The 12,983-nt window shown below is 39.4% G+C and overlaps 1 protein-coding gene across 2 annotated transcripts in view; it reads right to left on the reverse strand.

The window, feature by feature from the left end:
- The window catches only part of DGKQ (diacylglycerol kinase theta), an 89,237-nt gene that overhangs the window by 58,250 nt on the left and 18,004 nt on the right, over positions 1–12,983 (reverse strand). For both annotated transcript variants that reach the window (XR_013180180.1, XM_054652814.2), the window contains exon 2: positions 7,432–7,511. Coding sequence is in view for 1 of the 2 variants with exons in the window: in XM_054652814.2 (XP_054508789.2) it covers positions 7,432–7,511 (80 nt within the window). In the remaining variant the exon portion in view is untranslated. The remainder of the gene's footprint in view (positions 1–7,431; positions 7,512–12,983) is intronic.

Raw genomic sequence — 12,983 nt, forward strand, 5'->3', positions numbered from 1 at the left:
TGCAGCCCTCCATCTCTGACATAAAGTTCATAGCTGGCTTACATAATTTTTTTTAAAAATCAGAATACTCGAGCCATATAATGTATGTTTACAAAAAGAATACATATTCTTGGTGGGGGTAAATTATCCTAGAAAGCCCAAGAAGCCTTAATCAAACTATCCCAGAAGAAGTTTAAGGCTCATAATCCCTGCCTACCCTGCTTCTTCTTCAAGAGAAGGAAGAAACAAACCTCTCTGCACACTGTCATGCAAGTTACCTGGGCTCAGTTATTGTGGAGGTAAAGTGCCAGAGCTGCAGCTCACTCTAGCTACTCCAAAAAAAAAAGTTTGCTGGAAGCAGGCCACTTGCACAAAAGTAATCCTGCACAACGAATTCACGTGCAGAAAGTTGGTAAGAAATGACTATGTGAGCACAACCTGATGCAGACACTGTGAGGAGTACTGAAAAGCCCTGGTGGGATTTCTTCAGGCAACCTTTCCTGCACATCCCAACCTGTCTTCTGGTTTCAAGTGTCATCTTTAAGTGCCCTACCCCTGCCACAGCCTCAAGCATCATGCAGCCACCCAAGGAGAAGAATTCCCCCTGAAATCAGACACAGTGGAGACCTCCCTTAGCTCCAAGGTGTGAACAACCTGCTCTGGACACCCAGCATGAGCATCCAACCCTCTCAACAACCCAGGTTTGAAACACAGGAGACTCTTTTTCTGGCCATGAGTCTGGCTATTTTATCTTAAGTCTAGCTTAGAAATGCAGGCTGTTCATTATTGTCACAGAGAGGTTCTGCTAAAATAAAGAACATGTGAAAAACAGTGTTTCTTTTGGGAAAAATTGTGACAAAGGACTTTGACAGAAGGCAAACTTATTCAGAGTCTGACTGTACTTATCTAGAACACTCAAGGGAAGGAGACCAAGTCAAAATTCTTCAGCTGTTCAGACCATGGCAACAATTGTCTGAAGTCTCAAGTCACTGTCAAACAGAACGGAGCAACTTGCTGATTGAAATGTTAAGGGCAGGTGGAGAAGGGGAAAAGAAGGGGGAAAAAAGTTTCTTTAATTTCTTACAAATCAAGCCAAAGAAACTTTGTTTATTTTGAGTGGTCTTTCTAACATGCTTTGGAAGATGACAGGTATAAAAGCAATGTAGAGCCTGATGGAAAATGGGATGGGAGTAAGATGGAAACAAAGAAAAGGTAAAAGAGCAAGTACAACATAACAAATGCATCAATTACATAATGTTTCTCCAAACATGTTTTGGTTGCTGAACAAGTTCCAAGCACCTAATATATATATAAATATATATATATAAAAATAAAATATTTGAAACTCAGATTAGAAAAGCCAGTGAGACACCATGAAAGAATACAGAACATTACATCCACCTCCGTAAGTACAGCAAAGTACAGAAGCATAAGGTGGCCTACAGAGAAAATGTTAATAATTCATGAGAGTTTAAAACTGCTTTTCCAATCCATCTACTTAAATTACCTTATGGAAACCACAAAAATCAATTTCCACAGAAAAATACAGAAAATTTCTTCTAGTAATACCATTAAATGACATCTAAGTGCCCTTACAATATTGATCAGAAGCATATCAACAGAAAGTACAATGGTAACACTCCAGTATGATCTACAGAATGACTCTGCATTCAAGAGGCAAGAAACTTCTAGTTCCTGTTGTAGTTCCTGCCATCTGTTAAGGAATGCAAAGCATTAAAGAATGTAATAAATATCTGTAAATGTTCCTATCAGCCTGTAATAGAATTTGATCCTATAGAAACCTAAGATTCTAACTCCTTCAGTGCAATCTGTGCATGTGCACAGCAGTTCTGCATTAACCAAAAAAAAAAAAAAAAAAAAACAAAAAAAAAACCAAAAAAAAACCAAACAAAAAAACAGCAACAAACTGCTTTTAAAATCCACACTTTGGAAGATAGAAAGGATAGAACAAAGAAAGGATTGAATTGCTTTCTTTTGATAGTGCCTTTTAAAACTACTCCTCATCCTGAAATGTCACAGGATATCAAGCATGTGACCAACAGTATATCATGAATTCAAGTACCCTTCCACTAAGGTGGAGTCACTTTGTACAGAGTGGCCCAGCTACCCTCCAGACCCTCTGATTTGTGTATAGTCAGGCCAGGCTGTCTTACTGGTCTGCAGCCTCCAGGATGCCTCAGCAGCAGGGGAGAAAATACAGCTCCAGGAAGGCCTGTTTTACACCCAGCAGCAGCTTCTTTTCTACCAGTTCAGGCAGAAGAAAGCTTCATCTTAAATCATGAGGCAAAGACTTCCAGGTGCAAAGGGCAATGAGAGAAATACAGATATATCAAATTCCAGGGTGGCAGCTGCTGTCTTGGGCAGTCTTAAAAAGAACTACCTACTAAAAACTTTTCATAGGCCTATGTCTAGATATTTTTTTGCCCATGCATCTCCCCCATCACATCAGGGTGACTTTCACTTGGCATGACTTTATAAAAAATACCAGAGAGATTAAGAAACCAGGGTGGCAGGACCTAAGGTAGTGTGGGGCTGAACAGCTTCCAAGAAGGAAAGGGTAAACAGAAAGAAGGATTCTAAAACTCTCAACAACAGCCTCCAAGTGTTGAGTAAAAGGAATTTAACTTACAATCACTAGCTTGCAGCTCAAAAACACTGTTGCATTTTAAGGAAAAGCACAAGCAGCTTGGAAGCAACCATTTTCATCAGACACTCACAAAGGCAGTCACACAAGAGTCATTCTCAAAGACTGCTCCCAACATAAGGCCAAAAAAAATTTCCTGATAAAAATTAAAATGGTCTTTCTGAAACAAAAACATGTACGGATGTTTAAGTGTAGAAGCACTTCCCTATCTAAAGTTTCTAAGGTTCACTCCAACACTGTAAACCTTTGCTCTAGGGAGGTAGATATGGTGAACACGCCTCACTCCACCCCATGACTGTTCTGTCCAGGCCTAGACCATACCCTCTCTGAGAGAAGCCAACAACTTTGTGATTCAACTTTTGCCCTTATTGACATATTTTCAATTACTTCCTTATTACTCAGTAATCAAAAAATAGCACTTTGATTTGTTTGAAACCTCTTATTTAGTAGCAAAATATTTCTGCAACTTGAATACACTGTGTGCTCTGGAATGTCCTCTATTGCTTTGGCATTTTAGGGACAATGCCTATCAACTACTCTTCACTTATGCCTAAACTGATGGTCTTGCTCTGAGTACTTAATTATTGACTGGGGTTTAAAGGCAATGTAGGTATGCATTCCATATGGCAGCTCTGAAATGAAGTAAGAATACAGAGTTAAATGGTGGCTCAACACATAACAGGACAAGAGAGACAAAATCAAATACTTAATTATCAAAATTTTAATTGGGGCTAACGCAAGGGAATGATGCATACATCTGTATGCTATCTCACTATATCCAGGATTATTTTTCTTCATCTTGCAGATCTCTATGACAGGATATTTGGCCTTAGACACTCCAAGGTCTCAAGGACCCTTTGCAATGGATAATGCATCCCATGCTAGTTCAAACCAGAATGATACGATACTTCTACTCGAAAGTAATACTCATGTAAAAGCTTTCCACTGCAATTAAGAGTTGCTTGGCCTAGTCTTTTTGGCCTAGTAGTGTAAAGAAAAAATAACATGCAAAAGTCACTCACTCCTTGCTTTTACTTTTACAAAATCAATCAATGTCCATGTCCTCTTATCAAGACAAAGATTAAGAATTAAAACAAACACAGTGCCATCCCATAATGCTTCTGAAACTGAAGAGTCACTGATACAGCTGCAGAGCTCATCTGGGAGTTCCAATCAAGTTTCAAGAGAGCATAATAAACTCTCCTGAGGTTACAAACAAGGAGGAGCTAGCCCTTCTGTCCCTTAAGCTCTGAGGTTCCACTTCAGGGAGAAAGGGGAGAAAACCTTGGTGCAGTGACAAGATTACCAGCAAGCAGTTTTAACCCTCATTTGGATTCTAAATTATGCCATGTAACTGTCTCCAAGCAGCTGCCTTGCTGAAACAACACAAGCATGGGTCAAGTGCTGGAGAGAGACTTTCTTGATGGAAAGGGGCTACCCAGCAAGGGCCCAGGTAAAACCACAGTCACAGAACGGCTTGGGTTGGAAGGGAACCTTTAAAGCTCACTAGTCCAAATTTCCATGCAGTAGCAGGGACATCTTTGACTAGATCAGGTTGCTCAGAGCCCTGTCCAACCTGGTCCTGAAGGCATCCAGGAATGGGGCACCTACCACCTCTCGGAGCAACATGTGACAGTATTTCACCACCATTATTGTAAAAATGTTTTCTGTAAGTCTAGTCAGAAAGTCAGAATGCATCCCCTTTTAGTTTAAAACTATTACCCCTCACCCCATTGCTATGGGCCCCTCAGAAAGATCTTCTACTTTCAGACATTGTTACTGACCCAAATAACCACGCTGCACACAGCTGAACCCAGCATCCAGAGGGAGAAACTCAGGTCAGCAGACAATTACAAGAGTAGAGACCCCTGCAAGCACCACAGCCTTCCCATTCCTTACCCCAGCCCATTAATGCAGAAACTTTCCTTACAAAGGAAAGTTTTATTTTTAGCACACAAAGATTCAGAATCTGATAACCTAGACTAGCATTTTTCCATTCTAGACAACCTGGCTTTAAGAATAACAGCACACAACAAAGTCTCGTGAGCAGACTTCAAAACCTTCTTAAAATGGAAATGTTTAGAACCCATTAGAGCAATGCAACAACACACCAACAAGGGAAAATAAGCATAGCAAATGCTGAACATCACTAAACCATTCTTCATGTGGTCTCATTTCAATTTAGTTTTCCAAGAACACTAAGAAGCACTAAGTGTAACACTAAGTATTACACTTCTAAGAAGCTGTAATACAGCTTCAATTCCAACCTAATAAGGGAAGACAAAACTTCACATTTCACCCCCAAAACCATTTTGTTTTTACTGTTATTTTGCTTTGTGTTGGTGTTTGGGCATGGATTTTTTTTTTGTCCTCCCTTTCTCCCCTTTGTTTTTTAACATGTGTACTGTAAAGTAGGTAAATACTTATGGGAATGTAGGAAAAAGAGAGTTGAATTTTGAACAGTTGCTGAGACCTTACCATTGGAACAAATCATATGCCCTGCAAACTTTTCAGAAGACTGATCCACAAAGGCTTGTTTAGAAACATCATGATCTGTATCCACTCTGGAATACTAAATGCAGATGACAATGATTTACAATTGAGAAAAAAAATTCATAGGTCAGCCTTAAGAATGATCTGAGACTGGATGCAGTTGTGGCATGCTTGTGACTCTGTGGGCCTTTACTTGACCCTGGGTAGGAAACCCTCCTGTCAGGAATAAAAGTTTCCACCAAACATCTACTGAAAAATTATTCTCTGATGGGTGACTTAGTATCAAATGACACACATTCTGATGACTTTTAACAATTGCCATTTTCTCTAGATGAAATCCAGGCAAGTAAAAAAAAAAAGTCTCATTTCTATAATACAGTGAATATTGACATAGCTGAAAGGACTACCAGAAAAAAATCCCACCAGTGTTCCCTCCTACGTCAGACCTTTTAATAAATAAATAATCTGAAAGGAGAGATTAAGAAAATAAACTTCGCACAAATTGTATAAATGGCTGTCATTTGTTTTTCGCTCCGTTATATTTTTTACGCAAATGCCAAGTCTGGTATTTGCTTTGACAGAGCCTGCATGCAAAACAACGTCTCCCATATGGCAGCCTTCACTTGTACAGCTGATCAGGATTAATGCAACTTGGATGACCACGTCAAGGGGGACATGACTGTCCAGAACGAACAGTACAATCCAGAGTTTTCAAAATAAAATCATTACAGCTCAAGACATAAAACACAGAAGACTCTTAGAGCTAAACACAACAATGCTGAACTGCAAACAGTTTTAAAGACTGTTTGCACCAAATAACTATCCTCGCTGTGCAGTACAATTTGTGTTTATTGTTTACAGATCAATCACAAGATAAACATTTTGGGGCAGATAGATTACAAGGACTGACAAGAGAGAAAAAAATTACACTGACGTCTACAACTGATGCAAATGGGAACATTAAGTTTAAATTGAGGACTTTTACCATATGAAAGCAAAGGAACAAATACTATTTTGAACAATAAATTAAATTTAGAGCAAATCCACAAAAGAAACAGTCATAAATGTTTACAATGCCCACACTCTGAATTAAATTACTATTTTCCAGTTGGATTTTTGCCATCCTCCCAAAGACCCTTGTATATACCTATACCATCTGATTCACTATTCTTTTTGCTACAATGACTGATTGTCAACATACTGAAACAGCAGACAATGCTAATTCTTAGTAAAAGCACTTCTCACTACCTACATGTCCCTTTACCATGGGTTCTAAGACAGCAGTATTTCTTACTGTTTCACTGGCAAATTTCTATGTATCAGACACCTTTCTGACACCTCTCAAGATGAAAGGTATGTAAGGAAAGAGGAAAAGTAAACGAAGAGAAAAAGCAAAGCTTTGCGTTGGCACAGCCTAGCAGCTTTATCACCTAGACAAAGCATATTCAAGAAAAACAAATGGATAATTTCTCTTCATCCAATCCCTGTAACTCAAATTGCATATTGTTTTCAAACTTCCACATCTCATCCCCTACACAGGCTTCCACAACAAAAAGGAGCTGGTAAAATGTTTTATGACACAAAGAAAGGAATCAGCTACCTTCACAGGTCTACATAATGGATTCCCAAAAACGTGCTTTGGGTCAGCAAGGTCTGTAATGAACATGACTGATTTTACAGCCATGTCTCATTCAACTTCTGGCTGTGGTATTACTAGAGAAGTAGTAAAACACTACAAATACAAAGGTAAGGTAATACCTTAAGGTATTTGTAGTGTTTTACTACTTCTCTAGTAAATTTCTCATGTCCCTCTCCCCTTCCATTCCTCTTCTGTCATCCTTTCCCAAGTGGATAACACACTTCGTTTTCTCTTCAGTTTAGCTTCTTAGTACCTTAGTCGCATCCTATTATATTCTGTAAGATTGATTCATGTTCCACACCCTTTGAATCAATCTCTTACACATAAGGTCTTGTGGGAGAAGGTCACAAGCCATCTGAAAGCAAGTACTTTATTGCGAAACTTCCAGGTAATGACACACAGTAAGAACATCTAGTAACATTTAAAGAATGCAAATAACTGATCTTCAAAGGCAGAGTATCTACAGTTGCTCATAGCAGACTTCTCAAAGGAAGTGTAGCTTTGCCTGTGAGCAGCTATAAAAGCTTCAGTGATGACTAATACAATTTTTGCATTATGATATGAAAACAACCCACTGCTAATACAGCACCATGTTCATTACTGATAAATGTGTGGTATTACCCCAAGAAGGAGACAAGCCAGTTTCTTTACTCACCCTTACAAGGCTGGGAGCAATACATGAGCATGGTATCTTGACATTCTTGAGGCACTTTTCGTGAGACATGAAGTTGCAAACTGTGGAAATAAAATAAGAACCATGAGCAACTCTTCAGAAGCAAGGGGCTTTAAGAAACACAATCAAACAAAACCAAAAATGGAGTCAAATACAATTAGGAATACATCTTTTTAAACACATTTGCTATCCCCTAGGTTTGAGAACATACACAACTGTCACACCCTGAGCAGTACATGCACTCCAAGTTGTTTTGCTACTAAGATGCTGGCAATGAAAAGGAAGGACAGCTTATCCCAGAACAGTACAAGCCTGACACAAGTCATGTCCTCCCACACTCTCTCTCTCCATGAGCATCAAAATGTGTTCTTAAATTTAAAAAAAAGTTTTAAACAGTTCAAAACAGCTCTTTGATGTAGCCAAAGCAAAAGGACATGTTTGCAAGTAAATTATTCTACAAGCTAGTGCATGTGACATAAATGTGAGAAAACAAAGTATTGTTACAAAATGATAATAGTAGATGAAGGTTGCCAATTATAGGGGCTTTGAAAGTCAAGAGTAACTAACTATTTCTTTTATTACAGGTTTATAATTTCATCCAAGCTCCACAAAGCATGCTTTCAAGCATGACAATGTTTTAAAAGATCATTTCTCATGGAGGGGATATTTTTCACAGCTTCTTCCCATGAATTTGCATTACATTAAGCTATGTGAAGAAAATAAGGAATTCTTCATTTCATTCTCACCACCTCTGATTAATTAGAAACTAATAAGCCATGCAGCTATGGATTTAGAGTCCTCTTTCTTTCAGAATTAATCTCCACCAGTTCAAGCGTGAAGCCTTGTGCAGGCGCTCGGCTCCCAACCTCTTCAGTGGAAGCTCAGACCCCTCCCAGTGCCAGGGGAGAAGACCACTTGCCAGCAGCAACTGTTGCTTTCCCAAGTATCTGACAACACCCCAGGTGCTTCAAATTTCCCATTTGCAGTCCACTGTTGCCACTGGCTGTATGCGCTAGTGCCACCAAAAGCAGTCCATTTCCTTTCCTCCGCTTTCTCCAGCTCATTGACTTTTAATTGCACACTTCTCCTTCCAGGCCAACTGAAGCATTAAAATCCAGGTCCACTTCTCTAAACAGCTTATTGCTAGCCCACATTAAGTAAATTTTCCTTCTAGTAGCACAAAAAGGATGACACCTTTCCTTTTGGCACCCATCTTAATATGAGCAGTAAGCACTTTTTTTTTCATTAATCTACAAGCCAGAAAAAGAAGCACTGCAAGTCACTACTGTGTTCAAACGTGTTATTCATCATTCATGGTTGAACCAAGAATGGTTACTGCACTGATGAAATAAAGTGGGAAGGAACAGAACCAAATCTTCTGCTGGGTGCTATGAAGTGTTACGTGCATCTCTAAGGTTTATGGCTGTTTCCAACAAAATAAGGCAGATCAGGGAAAGAAACAGTCAAAGAAAGGATGATGAAGCGGATTCTTGCAGCTGCAAATGCAGTTGCTTAACAGATTTGGAAGTGATCTCTATGGTGGGGAGGAGCACACAGCCTACCAGTGCAGAGGAAACCAAAGTCATCATCCAGGCAGAGGAGAGACATATCTCCTGCTCCAGAAAACAAGTATGAGTCTATACAGAGAACTGGTGCATCCTCATTGCTGATATGTGTTTTCTCAACATGGACATAGAGGTCATATAACGATAACATAATTAAACTTGCTCCTTCCTTAGGTGTCAGCAGTATTTCTACTGATGCTCTTAGGAAGGTCACCTGCTTGTGGTGAGAGCAGGTCTGTAGAAGCTACAGGAGAAAAGGGTCAAAGGCCACCTGCCCATGCCCACCTATAGTCTGAAATTTGTCACTCATACTCTGAAGACATCTGCCACAGCCACTTGTTTAGGTAATCTTGTCACTGTCTCAGAGTGGTGCCCAAAGTTTATCTGACCTGGTTAGGTGAGGGGAAATTACCTCTGAAGGCAGAAGTGTTGTGACAAAGGCTCTCATGGCTCTGACCCATGAAAAGCAGAGTATGAAGCTTCAAATATAAACAAGCGAGTGTCAAGAATTTAATAAAAAGGTGAAAGCTAGTCAAAGAGGAATCAGCAGTGACTAATGAAATTCAGAGTAATGACACAGTTTTACCTCATTTTTCTAGTTCAGAAGCAGGTTGGCTAGAAAGGAAAGCAGAGAGCATGGTGGTGCAGATTGATCACAGGAATTTTCTGATCTGCAAGATGCAGCAGGCAACTGAAGTCTGCCCGACTACCCTCTCTAAGTGGCTATTAGATTTAAGTGCACACAAACTCAATGCACAAGTCAACTGAGCCCTACCCAAATACCCTAGGGAATTCAGACAACCAGCTCATGGAAAAGATGTTCCTCCCATGGACTTTGAGAGGTGTTCTCTACTTACTTAGACAACCCAAGTCAGTACACATACCACACCCCAAGCCAATCAGTACCACAATTTTATCTTTGCACCGACAAATCCAGCAAAACATGGTCCTGTATAAAGACAGTAACATATGGCTCAGATAAGGAAATATCTCATGACATGGAAAAGCATACTAAGTCAGCAACTTCAGAGAATCAGTAAAACCAAACAGTGAAGGAATGTTTCAGACAAGGAGCAAAATAGGAAGGTGCATAAAGGTTTTAATTGTTTGAATGCATACAGAAGAAGACAACACAGAAAAGAATTAGCTTCCTAAAATGTCAGCCAGAAAATTGAAGCATTTGCAAATAATCAAATTAAGAAATATCAGGAGACAAACAGCAGGAGATAAACAGTGCCCAAACATAGAAGGTAACATTCTCAGTGAAAGATTTTCACATGTTTTTCAGGAGCTACTCACACAACTCCTCCTCCGCTTGTCACATTCCTCAGGGGGTGAAATTACTCCTACAAGTCATCAATTTGTTTATATTTTGCACATTCCACACAGAAAGAAGAAAACCCAAAATGGCAGCAAACAGAAGCATTAACAATATTAGGGGGTGGGGAGGGGAGGTGGCAGAATCCTACATTCGTATCAATAGTCCCAGAGAGGCTTAATTAGGTCTTAAGTTCTGACAGCTAGGAGAGGTTTTGTGGGTTTTAAGGGGTGACCTTTCATTAGGAAAAACAAGCCAGAAGACACTCTGTGTGAAGTTTCAGTAGATGAAATGCAGAATTCTGAGGAAACAGCATTTAAAGGAAGAGGACAGGTGAATCTTTGAAAGGATGAAGATTTCTTGATCCATACAAACTAGGTGATGAGCTAACTACAAGCAGACACATTTATGGGATGTCTAAGTCAAAAGAAAGCCATTCAATTGCAGCTTTCAGACACAGTACAAAACATTTACTTAAAGGTTTAGGGGGCTTTATAGAGGTCTCTCCAAGCATCTGGTCAAGCATACTGCACCAACCATATTTGATAAGTTTACCTTGAGGCCTTCTGCTATTCAATTAAAAATTACTTCCTTCTTGTGAAAAATTAGGTTTTGCCAATGCTCAGCAAGAAGCCATCTGGACATTGGGCATCACAATGCTGCTGCCTGTCCACATGGAGCACAAGATCTGGCTTTACAGCAGGCTCTGCCCATAAGCAATCATTTCCTGGGTCACGTTTCCTACCACATTCTGTTTGACTTGGTGTTTTAATAAAGGCCATGTGTACATATGGCAACTCATGGAAGGTACAGCCAGCACCTTTCCAAAGCACACTTGAAAAGAAACAGAAAACATCTCTCTCCAGCAAGGCAGGACATAAAAGCTGGGAATCACAGTAACTCATGAACTGTGTAACACTTCTTAGAAAAAGGATGGCTATTTATACCCTCCAATATGTCACACTTTTTCCACATAAGCATTTTTCTCTCTGTTCTCAAGACAGACTTCAAACCAGAATCCAAAACTAGGAAGAAGGAAACAGTGAATTATGCCCTGTAGGGACTCTATCTATATATTGGTGTCCTGTGCAAATGGTGAGAATTCTGGGTGAGAATTGCTCATGAAATATCAAATATAACACATAAACTTCTCCCCCTTTTGAAGAGACTACTCAGTCCTGAAGAAAAGTCTAGGTGGTGTTGAAAATTACTTTTGTTTTCTCTTTGGGAAAATACTCACCATAATTCAGCTCTGGTGGTTCTTAAACAGAAATTTATTTGTATATTTGTATTTTAACATGTTAGGTCTTATTTTTTTCTTTTATCTTTAACACTGAAGTCTAACTTTGCATTTGCTAAACATTTTAATAAGTAGAATTATCAAATTGCTCTCCAGGGAGGATAAATTTTTTCTTTTTATTTTTACAATAAATTTTTCGTTTCTGGAAAATTTAAGTGCAATGCATTAAAGAACATACACAGCTTATTAATGTGGATATAAATACAACTAAATTAAGTGCAGTAATTCTCTGAGGCATCTTGTTAAATGTAAGACTTGGAAGAAGTCCCTGTCTTGGACAGTTTACTAGAACAAATGGCCTGATATATGTAGGAGTATTACATAAATGGAAAATCTCTACAGTCCTCTACAAAAAGCCCTATAAATGTACATAGATTACATGAAAGAATTACAAGGGGACTAAAATAAAGTAGAGAAAGGAAAATGTCACGTTCAGGATCTAACGCTGCATCAGACACCTACAGACTCAGCAGCAGCTCAGCCATTGCACAGAGAGAACCAGCAAGCTGACTTTATGCTGTGGCACAGAGGTGGCTTTTCTGCCACTCCTCCCCAGTCTTCTCCTAACAACGTCTAGCATTCAAGTTGCCTTTCTTTGACAATTACACAAGGGGCACACATTTCCCTGAATGCACCATTACAACTCTAAGACCCTTTCCTGCCTATCTGTAAAAGCTGACTAAAGACTCAGCAGCTTGTGAGAGAACTTTTCCTCCCCTTCAGAACCATCACTTTACATTCAACCACCCCAAGCAATAAAATGAGACTGAAATATACTTCTGTAATCCTCAGCAGCTGGTGTCAGCGTGAGCTCTCATCTCACCACTGGCCTTTGTAGAGGAGGTTGTGGACTGTTAATGGAAGAGCTGGGAAGCACAATCCCCCGCAATGCCACAAATCCATGTGCAGCCTTGACTGAGTTCCTTGCTTTCCTCTATTGCTTTTATCTGACACCCAGACCCACGCACACAGTCAGTGTGTTTTTATTTTAGCATTTCACACACTGTGAATGCCAACTTTCAGTTCCAGTGGGAACCTTCCGTACACAATATCTTTGTTTATATGTGTCTTCTACTAAGATGCTCAGAAAAGCAAGGCTAAGAAAAGGCTGTGGTTATGGTTACCAGCTGGCTCTGGCACTAGATTTGGGTGGCCAGGGGAATGTTGTTTATATCTTCCTAAGCACATGAAAATTTTACAGGATGAAATAAAATGAAGTTTCTACCAGGTGAAATATTGAACAATTTGGGTTTTTTCAACAACAGGTGTCTAGAAGTGTTATAGATTATCTAAATACCTCATCTTAAAAAGGTTATTTTTAACAAAAAAAGTTGAAAAAACATAGACAAAG

Source organism: Agelaius phoeniceus, chromosome Z (genome assembly GCF_051311805.1).
Source record: "Agelaius phoeniceus isolate bAgePho1 chromosome Z, bAgePho1.hap1, whole genome shotgun sequence".
NCBI classification, from domain to species: domain Eukaryota; kingdom Metazoa; phylum Chordata; class Aves; order Passeriformes; family Icteridae; genus Agelaius; species Agelaius phoeniceus.